At 42.1% G+C, this 18,009-nt stretch overlaps 2 protein-coding genes across 2 annotated transcripts; one reads left to right on the forward strand and one right to left on the reverse strand.

Annotated features, from left to right (window-relative positions):
- Positions 1-1,571: 1,571 nt before the first annotated feature.
- dmtn (dematin actin binding protein) lies at positions 1,572-8,663 on the reverse strand. Its single transcript, XM_070924851.1, has 14 exons — positions 8,574-8,663; positions 8,339-8,482; positions 8,125-8,169; positions 6,814-6,922; positions 6,370-6,414; positions 6,111-6,245; positions 5,072-5,169; positions 4,873-4,990; positions 4,741-4,796; positions 4,353-4,398; positions 3,520-3,527; positions 3,130-3,195; positions 2,397-2,477; positions 1,572-1,700 (listed from the first exon to the last, which is right to left on the reverse strand). Exons 1-14 carry the CDS (start codon positions 8,661-8,663, stop codon positions 1,587-1,589), a joined length of 1,155 nt encoding a protein of 384 aa, XP_070780952.1. The 3' UTR covers positions 1,572-1,586.
- Positions 8,664-15,068: 6,405 nt separating this feature from the next.
- On the forward strand, positions 15,069-17,590 carry pbdc1 (polysaccharide biosynthesis domain containing 1). Its single transcript, XM_070924978.1, has 6 exons — positions 15,069-15,102; positions 15,549-15,614; positions 15,723-15,782; positions 16,194-16,334; positions 16,967-17,078; positions 17,170-17,590. Exons 1-6 carry the CDS (start codon positions 15,073-15,075, stop codon positions 17,259-17,261), a joined length of 501 nt encoding a protein of 166 aa, XP_070781079.1. The 5' UTR covers positions 15,069-15,072; the 3' UTR covers positions 17,262-17,590.
- Positions 17,591-18,009: the final 419 nt, after the last annotated feature.

Genomic DNA, 18,009 nt, shown 5'->3' on the forward strand with positions numbered 1-18,009 from the left:
ACAGGAGGACAGACACAGGGGGACAGTCACAGGGGACATCTGACTGCTGGAGTACTTTAAGGACAGTTTACTGATTATACTCGCGTACATACTTTTACTGAATGAGTATTTGTACTATGTGGTATTAGTACTTTTACTGCAGTAAAGGATCTGAATAATTGGCAGTCACCTATTAACACGTCATTGATCATTTGGTCCATTGGTAGCATGAAAGAAAATATATCAGTGCAGCTTTAAAACATGTTTCTCTGGATAGTTTTTAAAGGGACTATTTCTTTGGCAGAAAGTAGTTCCTGTGAAAACTCCCTGCGTGGTTTAATACCACCAAGTGAAACAGTTTAGTGTGTATTTTGGGTGAATTGATCCTTTCAGGTAACTATAGAACAAAACAGTTCACAGGTATCTCACCAGGGTGTGATGAGTTAAAGGAGACAGGAAAGACATTAAACACGTGTATTTTTCTCAGATTTATTTGACATCGTACAACAGAAACAATGAGGACTGGATGGTGTGAAGACGGACACTGAGCGTGAAGACGACGGCAGAGAGACGTTTCTATCAGATATAGACGCTACCATGTTGATTAGTACGTGTCAGGTACGTGTTGATGTGGGGGGGAAACGTTGGCGGCGAGTTTAAGCAAGGAATAAAACTATAAAAAACAACTGTACAGCAAAATAATATTTTCATAATAAGACGGTAGCAAACAAACCTGTGACAGTAAAAAATACAATCATCAAATAAATAAAGAAAGCTCCACATAATAAATAGATTTACAATCCGTTCCATGTTTAATCCGTGACAGTAGCTGCTCACATCAGTCAGCGGTCAGGACTGAATCATGAAGCTGCTCCTCCACTGGTCCAATTAAAGAGTCATTTATTACAGCCAATCACACGCAGCAGCATCAGAGGGAAGCGTCTAATATCTAATAAGTATCTCTAATATGACGTGAGAACAGCCGAAGATACCTGCACGGGTTACCGCGGCAACAAGAAGGGAAAAAAACGTTAAAATCACAACTAGAAGCTGCAGAAAGACGAAGAAATGTATTTTATCTTATGCCATGTTAGCAATTTATTGTAAACTTCTATTGTTAGCCCTGCATTACAGGTTACCATGGTGATCTACCCGTTACCATGGTGACCTGCAGCGGTTAAAGGTGAACCAGCTTCATGATACCAGAGGATAGCTGCTAACCTGCTAATCTCACTTCGAGATTCAGACCTCCTGATGGGGCTCAGTGAGACAACTGGGTGATGATGATGATGATGATGATGATGATGAGTGGACACATAATGAGGATGATTTGCAAGCAGTGGTGATTATAAGTGCAGCACAGGTAATATGTCAGTGAGTGTCAGTGCATCGGTTAGTCAGAGTAAAGGGTTAATCAGGGCCAGCCTTCAGTAACCTCTGATCCCGGGGGGGCCGGCACACATCCAGGGCTGTGATTGGTTAGTTAGATGGAGGACATGTTTGCGTGGACTAATGTGATGAATCGCTCTGCGTCGTGGCCTTTTTCTCCACCTCCTTTCAAAGCAGGTGGTTCATCAAGTGTTTGAGGGGAATGATGTCACTTCCTGTTAGAAAAGTGAGACTTTCTTCTTCAGGTCATTTCGTTTCCACAAAGAGAGGCGGTCGAACTCGGCCATCGGCATCCCGAACAGCTGCTGGAACGCCTCGGGAGCCAGATGCCTCTGAGAGGAGAGAAGAAGAAGAGAAGAAGAAGAGACTTGTTCTGAAAGTGAAATTAGGACTAAAAGGAGAGTTCCTGAAGCCCCCCCCCCCCTCAGAGTGAGACGTCGTGTTTCACTTCACGCACTGAAGGTTTACGTGACACCAGCATTCATTCAGATTCTGTGGTGAAATCAATGAATTTCAGTTGACTCACAGCATTTAGTGGATTCACTCGTGGGGGAATTAAATCCACATTCGGGTTTTTTAACTTGGTGAACTTTCAGACATAAATTTGCTCCAAGCCGTCCTGACAGAGCTGAGCTCTGATTGGACGGAGGGACAGAGAGTCCAACATGGAGGAAGCTATCGTAGCTTATTAGCTACATATGATAAACTGCTCCACACACAGTTAGAGACAGGAGGACATCAGACTGTGGGGACCTCGCCTGAGCTCTCAGTTAGCATCGTTCTCAATGATGGCTAACTGCTTGTTAGCTTTTTACTGAATGAAATCCTGAGAAGAAACTTCATAACTCATCAGGACAGATGTTCTCCGTCTGACCTGCAGCTCCAATAAATATCCACACAGACAGAAGTCATCAGCAGCCGTTTTCACTCCTCGTCCTCAAAGACGCCTTTCTGTTCTGAGTCGTGTTCAGGATGAAAACATGCAGACTCATCATCATCATCATCATCATCACTGCTGTGATACACACCTCCAGTCGAGTGCGGTCGACTCCTGGTGGCAGCTTACAGCGCCCCCTGTGGGTCACGATCAGCGCTTCATAGGGATGGATCTGAGCAGCAGACAGAAGGTTGGCCAGATGTTATTATATTACAGGTACAATTGTGAGAATTATTTGAACACATTAAGCCACAAATGTTAGATTTAAGTTAAATGTATGATGCTTCATACAGCTGGTGCACAATGAATTTTAACTTGAACAAAATAATAAAATAATCTACACCACCTAAAATATGAACAAACATAACCAAAACAAATCAAAATCTACATCTGCACAACATGTCTGATTCAGCTGGTAGATACTCCTGTTCAATGCTTCACAAATACAGAAATACAACGACGTCATCACTAACATGAACTGTTCGACAGTCGCCCTCTGTAGCTTTCATTTTGAATATGTATTTACAGTAAAACACATCTTATCTGTGCAATCATCTCTTACTTTTACATAAATTATACTTAGTGTTCTCCACATTTATATTATTTTTTCATCGCTTCACTTCATGTCTCTACATCTTTATCTCTATACTTATTTAATACAATGTGTAAATAACAGCTTTTGTGCTGTTTTAAGACATATACAGTACTTCTGTCTTGATGGAGCTAGGCTAGCAGTTTCCCCCTGCTTCCAGTCTTTGTGCTAAGCTAGGCTAACCATGTCCCGGACCGTGTGAATGTATATCTGGTGTAGATGCAGCTCTCACCTTCTGCTCCAGGATACTCGGCAGAGAGTTTCCTCTGTCCATCCTCTCCCTCCGAGCCTCTCCGTTCTGCACACACACACACACACACACACACACACACACACACACACACACACAGCATGAAAGACAGTCCTGTATCTACAATCTGGTAAACATAAATACCATCACAGCAAAGCCAAGCCAGAAGTAAGCAGTGTGTTAGAAGAGGTGCATGATGACACACGAACATCTGTTCACACAAGTGTTTTCAGGGCAGAGAGGCTTTGTTAAGATGGATCAGGGTTTGTGCAGAAACTGTGCAGACTTGCCGCTGTCGCAGTAAAGACGGCAGGTTAAACACACTGGCCATGCACATGCCACACAGACAGTCTGAGCAGACGACATGCTTACCTGAGCAGCTGCAAAGACATGACGACAGGAAGACCAGAGAGTGAGTCCAGATCAGGGAATAAAACATGACCACAGTGCTGATCTCATATTATTTAGTGCTCTCACTGAGTCACATGTTCCTTCATTACCACGAACACACACACTGTAGTTTATCTTGGCTCGATATGTGGATTCATCCGCCGCTGAAAATAGTCCCCAACAGATGCACTATTTCCTGCTGTTAGTTTGATAAAAACTCCAGCGAGCAGCTGTTTGAGGAAATGACTGAGCCTTTTAAACATGAAACTGTATATTTGTGAGAAGTTTTTAAAGATTGACGTCTTCAGTAGGAACCAATGGGCTGAGAGCTGAGAGCCACAGACAGGAAGTGAGACAGGACTGAGAGACGGACTGACAGGTTGATGGTTTGAGTCTGAACATGAGATTTGCTGCCAATAAGAGAAATATAGAATAACATCAGACCAGACCTGACAGAGCTGGAGTCAGGATGTGGTTAGCCTAGCTTAGCATGAAGACTGGAAGCAGGAAACAGCTATCCCAGCTCTGTTCGAAATTCACATACCAGCTCCTCTAAAGCTCACTTTGTTTGTTCAAGCCGTACAAAAACTGAAATGTAAAATCCAAAGTTTGTGTTTTTATGGAGAGTTTGATGTTAGAACTACTTCTTGTTGAACAAATCGGGTGCAGCGTCCTGACCTCACAAAATAATGTTGTTAGCTTCTGATATGCTAACCCTTGGTCTTGGCAGTAACACTAGGTTATTACTGTAGGTAGTAACACGTCTCTTTGCAGAATATGTTTCCTTTATTTAGACAGTGAAGGAGGAATCCTACCTGGCAGTCCTTTATCTCCATCTGTGGAAAACTCTGCAGACTGCATCTGCAAACACACAAAACAAATCATTTCACATTTGAAACACTTTAGAACAAAATCTGTTTAATTTCATCCCTCATTAAATACATAAAACACAACATATGTGAAAACCTACTGTATACATCCACATAAAATACAGTCCACATATACAGTTAGGTTACAGGTTCCTGTCCGTCACTCAGTCCCTTAGCTCCAGCACCACCTGCAGGTCAAACTTTACATTTCAAGCCAGACTTGGTGAAAAGATGGAGATGTTCTAATAAGAGCTGGATTATTATTATTTAACGTCGTAGATTTATAATCAAATTAATTCTGTATTTGAAACTGCAGCTGCACACAAGCACTTACTCTGGTCAGGCCCGGCCCTGAGTGTGAAGGAGACTTTGATGCACTTGCTGACAAACCTGCCGGCAAACAAAGGAGAGAAGCACTGAGACCAGATTCATCCTGAACCCAGAAACTAAAAGGTGAAGCAGCCACCGAGGGTCTTACTGGTGTGCATGTGTGTTCTGTCCGGCAGTGACTGTGTCTTCCTCCGAAAATGAACAGCCTTTTCCTTCTCCTCCTTCAGGATGAGACGACCCAGGTTGGACTTGATCTGGATTCAAACACAGGATCCATCAGTCATTGCTCCTGATTATTACTGTGTGTGTGCCGCTCAGACTTTTTACTCACAAACCTTTTCCAGCTCTTGCTCCTGCAGCGTCTTGGCCTCGTCTGTCAGGTCTTCAAACTCGTCTTCCTCCTCCTGCAGCTTCTTCTTCTTCCACTCGATCTCTACGAGAATTCAACCTTAAAGTTAGGTCAAGCTACGAACACAGCCTTCCTCTTTGAGTGGCTGTTGATGAGCATCTGATTAGCTTTCCTGCGGTTTAGCAGCAAAACCAGAACTTTCAGGGGTTTAAACTGTCGCTGCATGCTAAGCTATCTTCCATCGTTTAATGTCTAGTAGCACAAAAATAAATTCCATCATCTAATACAAATTCAAACCATAACTCTGTCTCCTCATCTGTTGCAGGATCAATAACACTGGGGAACAATTTGAAAAAAAATATCTGTTGAGTTAGATTTTTATGCTGATTAAAACTAAAATTGGCATGCTGATTCCAAAATTGCAGTCAGTTTTTTTTCTAGCACGTCAAGTGTTTTCTCCACAGCTTACCCTCCAGATAAGTTCCACTGATTAGCTGTAGTAAGACTTGCCAGCTGATTACGATTGGACTCATCTACAGCGACGTGGCAACTTGTTTGTGCAGTCACAATTGAGACAGTGCGGTGAGAGGTGTGTGCAGCTCCCAATAGGTCAGTACTATCACACACATATCTGTTAAGTACAGTATTTTTCATATTTCTTAAGAAAACGGGGATCCTATAGTTCAAAAACTTGACGTGATAGAGAAAAACTGAGATCAGTTTTGGATTCCGCACCCAAAAATGAGTTAAAAACAGCTGTCAGACCTAACTCAACAAAAATTGTGTTCCCCAGTGTAATCTATCAAATCTATCATCATGATGAGGAGCTCAGGTGTGCGGCAGGTTTCAGGTAAGACCTCTAATGGCATTTAGGTGATTTCTACAGGAAACTAATTTAGACTAAACCACAGGTGGATTTGAGGTATAAGAGACCACGTGATGTAGTTCCAGAGATCACAGGTTTAACCCCGTGCAGACAAGCTAACGACGAGCAGCGGCCCCTGTGTGTTGTTGGTGTGTGTTACCCATGGCAGCCAGTGAGGGGGGGCAGGGCCAGTATTCGGTCTCTATCTTGGACGGCTGGTTAGGATCTGGAGGCTGAGCTGCTGGAAACTTTGCTGACTGAATGACGCCACTGCCTTCCACATGTTTATTAACATCTGCAGAGACGAGATAGCAACAACGTGAACACGAAGGACAGAAAACACAGAAACAACAACAACGTGAACACGAAGGACAGAAAACACAGAAACAACAACAACGTGAACATGAATCAGAGCTCACCTTGTTTGTAGATGGGGGGCTTCCTGTAGATGTTGGCTCCATTATCTGAAAAAGAGTACGGAAGTCCAAAGCTGCCAGTATTAAAATATAACTATTTAATCAAATTTCATTTCACAAAAGAGATTTTCAGAGTCACACTATGATAACAACGGAGCCATGTGTGCCACTGTAATAATTATAGACTTCTAAACAATTTATAAAGTGACACATTTTAAAAACCTAATGGAATTTGCATTTAAATGATGCATTAAGCATGATAAAAATCAAAAAAATCAAAATTATGAATTAATGTTTGAGGTTAGGGTACGTCTCCATAAGGGAATTAATGTATTTACGTTAATATCCTTAAGTCATATAAACAAGGTGTGTGAGTGAGTGTGTGTGTGTGTGTGTGTGTGTGTGTGTGTGTGTGTGTGTGTGTGTGTGTGTGTGTGTGTGTGTTACCTGGTCTGTGGAAATGCTGCTGGCTGGTGCTGATCTTGCGTCCAGCCTGCAGTTGCAGCATGGATCCTCCAGGGGAGCCGCTCTCACTTTCTGCTCTGCGAGGCTTCACCTTCAAAATAAAAACACGAGTCTGAACTGTAGTAACTCTGGTGATCCTCTGACTCTTCATCAGCGCCATCATCAGGTCAACATGTTCATGTGTCCAACACTTTGGTTTAAGTCCAAATACGTGCAGAGCTGATGACCTTCATCGGCCTCAGCTGGACTCTGTGTTTACTGATAGTTAGCTAATGTTAGCATGCTAACACGCTAAACTAACATGGTGAACATTATACCTGCTACACATGTTAGCATTTAGCTCAAAGCCCTCACTGGGGAGTACAGCCTCACAGAGCTGCTGCATGACCGCAGACTTTTATGTTTTATTAATTCCCTCCCGAAGGTAAATATCAGACAAAATCCTGCCTTAAAAATTCATCTTCATCTAACTGAATCAAAATGACAATGATCAGTAAGGGACTCTCGTGTGAACATCACTTGTTAATATTAATTGCCATCAGGACTATCTAGAAATGGCTAATCAGTGTTTTCTGCCTATGGACGCATCCCAAACAGCAGTATTTCTCATGTCTATCACTGTGTTAAGTTGTACTATGTAAAGCTTTTAGTTTTTTGACAATTCTTTTAAAAGCGCCTTTCTTTGCACATGTAAGAGTACAGCACTTGAATATGATTCAGAAACTGCTTTGACAGAAAGTAAACTAATCCTGGTCGCTGCATCCCTCCGTCTTCAGACATCAACAACAACACTACAGTCGCCATAACAGACAACTGGACTACATGCTGCTGCAGTCTCAACAGAGACACTTTCTGTTCTCGGGCTGCAGGCAAACAAGCGGCGTTACATGTCACATTTTTAACCCCGAGATGAAGACAAAGCAGTGATTGAAAGTCCAGAACCAGACAAGAATATGAAGACATCAGTCAAACCATTGTTTTTTCAAAACGTCTGAGTCGTGAGCCGCCAACAGACTCATGGAGGATTCTGAACGGGTCACAGAGGGTTCATCTGCTGTTTCACTGACCACTGATTCAAGTGTGATTTATTCAGCCTGTAGTCTGCAGGACATTTAGCAGCTTCACTGCTGCACCACAGCTGCAAACAGTCAGGATGTAATAAGAATAAATAGGGACGGACTTTGAAATGTCCAAACTATGTTAAGAAAGTTTCGTTCAGTTTAGTTAAATTAGACAAATAACATGCGTCCAGTTTTGTCCAGAAGAACTGGACCAGTTGATAGCAGCTCTTACCTCCGGAGACCTGGGAGGAGATGTGGGGGGAGGAGACAGAGATCGCTGCAAACCACAGAAACACAATTAGGATCCATTAATACTCAAAATCACAAAACTGCTCTGCTGCTCAAAGGCTGAGAGCAGCAACTGTAACAACCCGTGATGTTCAGAGAAAAGGCCTTCTGGACTGATTCATTATCAATACAATACAATGTCTACATGTGTAATGTACCTCTCTGCGCGGCAGGTCGAGTGGGGAGAAGGTGAGGTGTGGCTGGTAGGTCATCAGGTCTGGTCTCTCCACCTGCAGGATGGCTTTATCTCTGGGCAGAGCTGCCAGGTCTCTGTAGCCCACCACCTGGTCGTTCACTCGGGCCTGAACTCACCACACACACGCCGCTAACAGGTGAGTGTGTGTTCAGACTGATAATACAGAGATAATACAAAACATGAGAGAGTGTGTTTACCGTGATGCCAGTGGCGGGAGACCCCGGGGTGCTCGGGCCCCTGGAAGAAGGCAGGTTGATCGGGGTTACCTGTCCCTCCACCTGTGACATCATCAGGTGAAATCATTCCACTTTATTTTCATAGTTTTAACAACATGTACTCGGCTGGATCTGAGAGCACGGTGATGTCACGTCCTGCGTCTGTCCCCGGGTCTGTCCCCGGGTCTGTCCCCAGACGGGAGTCTGCAGTTGGACAGTCGGCTTGTTTCCAACCTGTCCGGTCGTCTGACTGCTCCTGTTTCTTTACTGTCGTGATGTCACCGTGCTCTCAGATCTCAGCCTTTAGCTTTAGCTTGTATTATGACGTTATTACTGATAGTAACGATGGACGAGACTCTTTGGATGTTCGTACTTCTCTCTCAGTGAGTTCTGAAGCTCTAACAGGATGATTGATTACCTTCTGCATGACTGGAGAGAAACTTCCTCCTGTTTGGTTTTAAACAGCTGACAGACACAAGGAGAGAGAGAGAGAGAGAGAGAGACACTCAGAAAATGCATTAGCCATTACACATTATCTCATCACATTTTATGACTCATCTTGAGTCGGAGGAAAAAGCAAACTAATGAAATTTCATTTCTGAGCTCACAAATCTGTAGTTTCATGTTTCAAAAGGCTCAGTCATTTCCTCAAACAGCTGCTCGCTGTACTTTCTATCAACAAACAGGAGGAAATAGTGCATTTGTTGGGGACTATTTTCAGTGGCGGATGAATCCACGTTTGGTGCTCGTGTCCCAGTTGGCTGGAGGCCTTGAACTGGCAAAACTAAATGGGAAGCAGCCATTTTTTTCTGGTTTTACTGTCACATGTGCTTTTCCTGCTGTGTGTTGCCGTTAGTGAAGTACATTTACTCAGTGCGTACAACTCAAGTGTTTACATTTGATGCTCCTTTATACTACATTACTGGTCTAGTTACTCGTCACTTTGCAGATTCAGATTAATAATAAGTAAATGATGATGTATTATTACAGGTTAAGATCAAGTCAAACTTTCACAAGCTACCCAGCAGAATATAAATACATAAAAATGATCTTCACCTTCACCAGCTGGAACATTAAAGTGATGAGCACATTAATATTATATATATTATTCTGAAATGGACCATTCTGCAGAATGAGTCCTTTTGGTGCTTTAAGTATTTGATGAAGCTAATACTTTTGTAGTTTTTAAGTAAAGTAAGTAAAACATCTGAGTACTTCTTCCACTGCAGCCACGGCAGCAAAAGAGTACTTTTAAGCCGGAGTATACAGGTGTGCAGATCGCAGTACAGTGTGTACAGTGAATGTATTTATAGTTAAAGAGTTAAAAAGACGTCTTAAAAGTCATCGTACAGTTGGAAGAGCACTGCCGTCCACACTGTGACGAGTGGAAAGATGTCACAGGTGAATCGTAGAGAGAGCGAACACTTCTCAACAAAACAGATGATCCTGTTTCACACAGACACCACGTCCCTGGGGGGGGGTGGGGGGGGGCTGGACTGATGGGGACAAGGAGGCCGAGTGTAAAACAACACTGTGAATCAGATTTAGGCCTGGCTGTTATCAGAGCCTCCTCAGGGGACGGAGGGGGGGCAGCTGGAGTCCTGCTCAGGAAAGACACCTTGTACCTAAACAGCATGAGAGCCTCTCTGCTAGCGTCTCTGCTGGGGGAGGATATCCTCCCACTTCCTGTGAACCCCCTCCTCATATCGTGTCTTCTCTTTCATCTGCGTCACCCTCCCTCCTCCTCCTCCATCGCCATCTCCATCCCACCCTTCGTCTTCCTCTTCCTCCCTCCTCCCCTCTCCTCCCTGGCTGTTTATCAGTTCGCCCAGTCGGGCCAACGCCCAGCCGGCCCTCAGCAGTTATTGCTGTGGTTACACTCCTCCCTCCAGAGAATCAACCGAACACAGCCGGGGAGCGTCACCTTCCCTCCCTCTTCCATCTATTTCTAACCAGGGCAACACCAAACTGACTGACCCCAGATCAGTGAGAGAGCATCTTTCTGCTGCCTGTCCTCAGCTGAACTCCATCTGTGCTGACTGGGGATCAGGTCTATCAGTGTAACCTGCACTCTCTGTTGTCCTCTGGATAGAGGTGCTGGTGCATTTTGTTACCAGGCTAGCTGTTTCCCCTTGATTCCAGTCTTTATGCTAAGCTAGGCTAACCCTCTCCTTGCTCCAGCTTCTCATTTACTGTACCGTTCTTCACAAAATGTTTTGGATCCTTGGTGAGGTAGTGACTACTCACAGGGCTAGTTGGTGAACTACTGTAGTTGGTGAGCTAACCGCTAACATGCTAGCTCCTGTCAGTCACAATATCTCTGTGAGCTTCTTTCTATCTTCTCTGTTATGTTTACTTCCTCTGACATTTTGTGCTCAGGGTTGTTCATCATTTTCTAGCTAGCTTGCTAACTGTCAGTTAGCAGTAAGTGTCCACAGTGTATTAACAGCTGATTGTGTGTAGACCAGCCCTCTGTTGTGGACCAGTTTATACTCTGACAGAGGAGCTGCAGTAAAACTGATGCTAAAACACAGCTAATAAAGCTAATAAGCTGTGCTAGCTTCCTCCATGTTGGACTATTTGTCCACTCAAAGGTCAGCTCTGTCAGGATGACGTGTTATTGGTCAACGGGCGCAAATTTGTGTGTTATGTTAACACGCTAAACTAAGATGGTGAACATGGTAAACATACTAAACATTAGCATGTTAGCATTGTCATTGTGAGCATGTTAGCATGATGGTGTTAGCACTGCTAGCATGACTGTACTCCAGTGTAGGTCAGGTTTTACTCATTATATGTTTTTTATGTAAAATGAATAACCAGTAACTGTAGTAGTAGTAGTAGTACCAGTAGTAGTCTACTTGAGTAAATGTACTGTCATGTTACTTTGACAGCGACCCCCCCCCCCCCCCCCTGACTGGCAGCACTGAGTGCTCTGAGTCCTATAAGAAGCTTTTAACTGGCAGAGAGTCGTCAATGGAGCTGAGCTCAGTGTGTGTGTGTGTGTGTGTGTGTGTGTGTGTGTGTGTGTGTGTGGCCCATTAGTCCACACACACACACACACACACACATAATGTAAACACATGTGATCAGGTATCAACAGGAGCGTTTCTTTCTGCAGTCGCAGAGTGTATCAGGATGTTAAGACGTTAAGGCTCTAACTGAAGACTGCTCTCATTATCAATAAATCTGTTCATTAAGTTCATTCATTAAGTAAAAAATGATCAAAGTGAATGTGATGACGGCCTGTTACAGTTCAAAGTGACGTCTGAGACATAAAACAAAGAAAAGCAGCAAAATATGTTGAAGTCGGTGAAAGAGAATTCTTCTGATTTTACATGAAAAGTTACTCAAACGATTAATCAATTACCAAAATTGACTTAAAGTGAAGTGAAATGGAGCTGAAACAGTTTAATATTAGAGGAGGAGGACTGAACCGAGGCCCCCTGATATCTAAAGAAGGCTTATTTAGCTCCTTTCTGTATCACACTGCTGCTGGGACGTGAGTGATCTGGGGAAATTTGCTAGTTTTGGATGAAAGTAAATATTTAAATGTCATTTTTTTGCTCTGTGAAACGAACAGAAGCAATAAAAGAAAATCATCTTCAGCTGCCAAACCTTCTCTGCATCACATCACTGTAGGCTGAATATCTGGAATATAAGATTTATAGACTAGAAGACCAAACAGTCCAGACAGCGATTTGAAAATGAAAACGATTATTATCTATACAACGGAGCTAATATGGAGCCTCATATGTGTTTATTGATCTGTAATAATCAGAATAAAGCTGTGTTTAGTACGAGGAGGCCTGAATAAACACAAGCACCTGAACACAGATGGACGTTTGGATCAAACAGATCAGAGACACAAAGTCTGAAATGATGCTTCGACATTAAAGCAGCATCTGCTGCTCATGTGGCCTTCAGTGTCTGAGGCTTCATACCGCGGATGAAGAGGGAGGGAGAGGAGGCAAGTGCGTCTGCAGCAGCACGATAAAAACACGGGCGCTGAGTCCCGGGTTAGACCCGGAGGAAACACGGGACCCGATCCTTCATGTTGGTTATTGTGATGAAGCGAAAAGAAGCGGCTCTTACCTCCAAACAGCGCAGGAGGACTCACGGAGTGCAGGTGGAGCTCTGAACGCGTCCAAGAGACCGACGGTGACGCTCCCGACTGTCAGAGCCGAGGAGGAGGAAGGGTGGAGGGTGGAGGAGGAAGAGGAGGAGGAGGAGGAGGAGGGGTGATGTGTGATGTGGGGCTGCTGTGACCCCTGGAGGAGGAGGAGGAGGAGGAAGCAGTGTTCCTGTTGCTCCAGTGGGGGGGGGGGGGGTGATGATGATGATGTTACATAATGTCTTCAAGAAACAGGATGAAGCATCCGCAGCTCAAGCAACACAGATGCCATTATTATTATTATTATTATTATTATTATTATTAATATCAGTGATACTTTTACTCAGGCACAATTCTGAGGTACTTGTACTTTACTTGAGTATTTCCACTGTATGTTACTTTATACTTACTACATTTATTTGAGAAATGTAGTTACTTTTCAGTTTAAGATTTTATTAAGTATTTTGCAGGATGAACACGATCGTCTTAACGTCTTAACAAGAAGCACTTAATGATCCTTCAGTCAATGACATGCACACCGTACGGATGAAAATAAATATTAATACACCATCAGGTTAAATGAACAAGTTGGAATCAATCAATATTTCAGCTTTTAATTCACTGATTTTCTTTTGTATCAACTATGTTGACTAATGATTCATTATAGGTTGCTATTGTGTATAATGTGTTTGTTATTCACACCTATATACTTATATATAGTTCACACATCATGGCTGCACAGATATTTGCACAATACACGGAGGTATAATAATGTATATATTGTATATAACTGATCTTTTATTTCTGTTATTTATTACATTTTATTATTATTATTATTATTATTCCCTCCCTCTTCTCTTCCGACTCAACGACAGCTGACAACATTACAGACAGTATAGACTGTGCAGTTACCATGGCAATAAGACAGGAAAATATTCATTAATATTAACAATATAAATAAAAAATACCTGTAAACAGATTAAATGCATCTTTTTGTCCACAAGGTGGCGGAATAAACACTGATTGATTTAGCAATTGTTTACATATCAATTGACATTAATCAGATGAAATATCTATAAATATATTTAAATTAAATGCAATATTTTCTATATATGGAATAGTTATAAACCTTTGTTGGAAGACATACCACACAGAACACGTTTTTTATACATAAAGCATTCAATAAATAATCAGTTAAAAGGTAATGTCAAATAATGAAATTACACCTTAATAACAGATTTAATCCACTCAAAGCTTCAACTTGATTGTTTGTTTTTTTCCAATGAACTTTATTTATAATTTTATGAAGTTACAGAAATACAACATAAGATAGAAGACAGTGTGTAAGAAAGAAAATCAAGGTAAAAATAGATGTGAGTGCAAAAAGAAACATAAAAGCAAGATATAATATAAAGTTATACAACTAATCTGTTAAATAGTCTGAAGGCCACAAACAAATGACACATCATATGATTTAAAAAGATTTAAAAGCTTAAATAAAAAATAAAATAAAAAAGTTTAAATAGTTTTTACAGCTTTTAATTTAAAGAAAAAACGAATTGAGTCAATACACAGTTTGACCCCCTTAATGAAAACCAATAATTCTGGCTTTTTACCTGTAAAATTGCATTAATGAAAATGAATTTTAGCCAATAAAATTAAAAGATGACTAACCTGTTTTTAAGTCACTGGCCCTTTAAAAGACGTTACGTCACCAAACTGTCAAACGTGAGTACAGAGAGTAGGAAGGAGCAAGATGGTTCACTGTTGGACGATAGTCTGGTGGTGATGGTTTGTAACTGTAATGATCCGCCAGGATCCACATGAGCAATAACGTCTCTCTGTCCGGAAACGTTCGTGTGAAGCAAGTGACACACAAGTGAGAAGTGCCGTTAATAAAACATCTAAACTGACGCTGCTGTGAGTTTACACAGTTAGCATGAATTTACACATGCTAATTATATCAGTGCTCAGTGTAAGTAACGTTAGCACAAGCTAATCGACATTTCTTATTATTTTAATTCATATTTCGACATCTTTCGCGGTAAAATTGTCAACTCTCTCTGTAAATGTTAACATTTGTAATTTACAATTTCTGCGTTTCACGTTATAACGTCAGCCCAAGTTACAAACAGGTAAAGTTTGCTAATTGTGTCCCTATTAGCCACCCACTATGCTAGTGGACAAGACGATGGATTTTGGTAAAATATCTAGATTTTATAACGTTATGTGCAACAATAATATGTAGATGAGAATATCTTATTTCGTCTTTGGGAGACATAACAGGGCGACAAGGCGCATGCGTACAGTTAAAGCACACACTCGTGTGGTTCATCTCTATCTGTAGACGATCTTTGGCTGAGAGAAATGGCGTCGGATAATGGACTGGCCTCTCTGGTAGGACTCAACATATAAACTAACGTGTTTATATTTGCGCTCTTTTGGGCTTTTTATTTGTGAACTGTCTCACCGAAGAGTCTGTGACGAGTCAGAGAAACGAATAAAACGAAAGTTAAACGTTTTACCGAAGCAGGACAGTTAGCTAACTTGGCTAATGCTAGCTCTCCGAGAAGAAAACACGTGTAGAAGCACCCTGTAGATAAACACTGAACTCTGACATGTCATGTGTTTTTAATAATGCCATAAAATCAGATATCATATCCTGTAACAGGACCTGTTTAGTATGTCTGAGCTGTGGTCTCAGACCCTGTAGACCTCCATGTGTCTGCTGCTGTAATAACTCGTGTTATGTGGACTGTGTGTTCATGCTTCCTATAATCTGACAGTGAGGCTGCAGGTCCTGCTGTAGTTACAGTGTGTGTCGGTGTGTTTGGGGTTCACAGGGGGCGGAGGGAGCGTCAGCAGCTGCACATGCTCTGTCTCTGCCAGCAGACGCTTATGGAAATGATGTAAGTGGACATTTTTACATCTCCAGCCTTTTGTCAGTCCTACTGCAGCATGCACTGCGGCCAAGTAACAGAGTAACCTTTGACCTTTGTGTACCTGTCTTCTTTCAGCCCAGGCTTGAAGTCATGTGGGCGATGAAGGCCTACAACCACGCAGAAGTTTACTTCAATGTAAGAGCCTCCATCAGCTGAGCTTTTGTTCATCATTCTCAGTTTTACACAAACAAACAAACACACACACACACACACACGTGTTCCTCCAGGTCAAACATGGCCACCAACATACATTCAGCATCGAGTGTTTTTCACCCACATGACTGATTTTTGTTCAGGGTTTTAGTCTCTTATATTAACAGTAGAGCTTTGCTGATGGACGACAACAACAGTGTACTTTGTGTCCAGTAATGTTCGGTCTAGAAACAGGTGGATGAAGTACTTAGATCTTTTACTGAAGTAGAAGTACCAATACAACAATGTAGAGATACTCAAAGGTGAAAGTGCTGCATTCAAAATCGTACAGAAGTAAAAGTAGAGAAATATTCTCAGCTTCATCTAATAATCTGTAACCTCTTCTGTGTTCAGCTCATCTCATCAGTCGATCCGAAGTTCCTGAAACTGACGAAACTGGACGACAAAATCTACTCGTCCTTCAGAGAAACCTTCAAAGAGCTCGACATAAAGCTGCTGAAACCAGACGACCTGAAGTCCGACGAGGCCAAAGAGGTCAGTGTGACAGCAGAGAGAAAGTTCTCCGTTGAAGAAGATAAGACAAACCTCTCCGATGAAGCAGCTGCAGTCGAACATGAGCTGAATAAAACAGTCTGAAATGAAACCAGGAAAAAAAAAACAGACTAACATCTGAAGAAGTGAATGCTGCCAACTTTGGATATTTGACAGTTTTAGATGCATTTCAGCTGGTATGAGGTATTGAGGTTGGATATGCAGATGTAGACCTGTTGTGTTACAGCGTTTGAGGTTTTTTTTAGCCTATATTTGTTTTTCCAAATTGGCACCATTAAAGTATCTGAATCAGCTGTTAGCAGCTCCTGTCTGCAGTGTCCTCGTGGATGTACAGACAACCATCACTGATCACTGACACATGCTCCTACAGAAGCTCCACAAATTCAACATGTGAACGTCTTCATGGCTTCACACGGACATCCTGACGTTGTTATGCAGCGTATAAAACGTAGCTGGTGTGCTAACAGAGCTTATTGACATTAATGAGGAAACATAAAGGACTGTGAACAGAGCAGTGTGAAACCTAACAGCTGAGTTTAGCAGTATTAGTACTGTATTTAGTACTGTGTTGTCATTAAAGTACTTCAGTGTTTAAGTCTGTTGACTGTTTGCAGATGTGGCGTCCGTTCTGTAACCAGTTTGAAGGCCTCATCGAAGATTTCAACTACGGCACGCTGCTCCGTCTGGACTGTGAGAAAGATTACACAGAGGAGAACACTATATTTGGTACGTTTGTCTCACAGTGGAAAGTTTATTATTATTATTCTTTAAATAGTGAAACGAAAAGCAACTCATCTCTATTTTCTCCTGTTTTCAGCCACCAGGGCTCAGTTCTTTGCTGTGGAAATCGCCAGAAACAGAGAAGGTTTCAACAACACTGTGTTCATGTCCAAATGTTCAAAGAGCTAGCCTCAAAAGGAACCAGTAAGGAACCAGTAAGGAACCAGTAAGGAACCAGTAAGGAACCCATCCAACCCTGCGTAGCATCACCAGGACGTCCCTCCAGGAAACTCGGATGAACTGAGGGTGCAGCTCGTTATCTCATCATGTTTTCTGAAAACCTCTTCAGCGTTTGTTTGTCTGATATTCAGCAGCTCGTCTCTGTTAAACACACTTTGTATTTACTGTAAAGTTTTATTGTGCCAATCATAAGTTGGTCGTTTATTTTGTAATAACACAGACGTTGTGTTTGTTTGCCCGTAACCGTGGAAACAACAAATAAAGTCAGCCACATTTTACTGCTGAGTGTCAGAGTTCATCAGTCACATCTCAAACATCAACACAGAGTTTACAGACTCGAACAAACGGAGAGAGAACAGATGTAAAAATCAATGAGGTTTATTTGCAGTCACAATGCTTACACTATATGTAGCAGACATCCAAACAACTCAAACAGCTACTCACTCTATGGACCCAACACATTCACATCAGGGACACAAACCAAAACTTAGAAACTCAATAAACATCCATGAGTGCTGACATGGTTAGAAATGAGCTAGTTGTCACAAACAGTTAGCAGCAACATCGTAGAGAGTAACACAAGTTGCTAATAGACTCATCCGGCTCCTCTTTATACACTGTCCTGACGCTACCGAGGCTCTTCAGATATTTAAAACTAAACTGGGTTCCTTCAGGGAGCTCTGATGACCAGATGTCT

Source organism: Enoplosus armatus, chromosome 18, assembly GCF_043641665.1.
Source record: "Enoplosus armatus isolate fEnoArm2 chromosome 18, fEnoArm2.hap1, whole genome shotgun sequence".
NCBI lineage: Eukaryota > Metazoa > Chordata > Actinopteri > Centrarchiformes > Enoplosidae > Enoplosus > Enoplosus armatus.

What these genes read in the sequence shown, in the direction of transcription:
- dmtn (XM_070924851.1), bottom strand. Translation starts at nt 8,663, where the DNA reads ATGTCACAGGTGGAGGGACAGGTAACCCCGATCAACCTGCCTTCTTCC. An exon ending in GCACACCAGTAAGACCCTCG is followed by an intron (nt 4,797 to 4,872) that starts GTGGCTGCTTCA and finishes GTTTGCCGGCAG; the next exon opens with GTTTGTCAGCAAGTGCATCA. An exon ending in CAGGGCCGGGCCTGACCAGA is followed by an intron (nt 4,399 to 4,740) that starts GTAAGTGCTTGT and finishes GTGTGTTTGCAG; the next exon opens with ATGCAGTCTGCAGAGTTTTC.
- pbdc1 (XM_070924978.1), top strand. Translation starts at nt 15,073, where the DNA reads ATGGCGTCGGATAATGGACTGGCCTCTCTG. An exon ending in CAGACGCTTATGGAAATGAT is followed by an intron (nt 15,615 to 15,722) that starts GTAAGTGGACAT and finishes GTCTTCTTTCAG; the next exon opens with CCCAGGCTTGAAGTCATGTG. An exon ending in ACGCAGAAGTTTACTTCAAT is followed by an intron (nt 15,783 to 16,193) that starts GTAAGAGCCTCC and finishes TTCTGTGTTCAG; the next exon opens with CTCATCTCATCAGTCGATCC.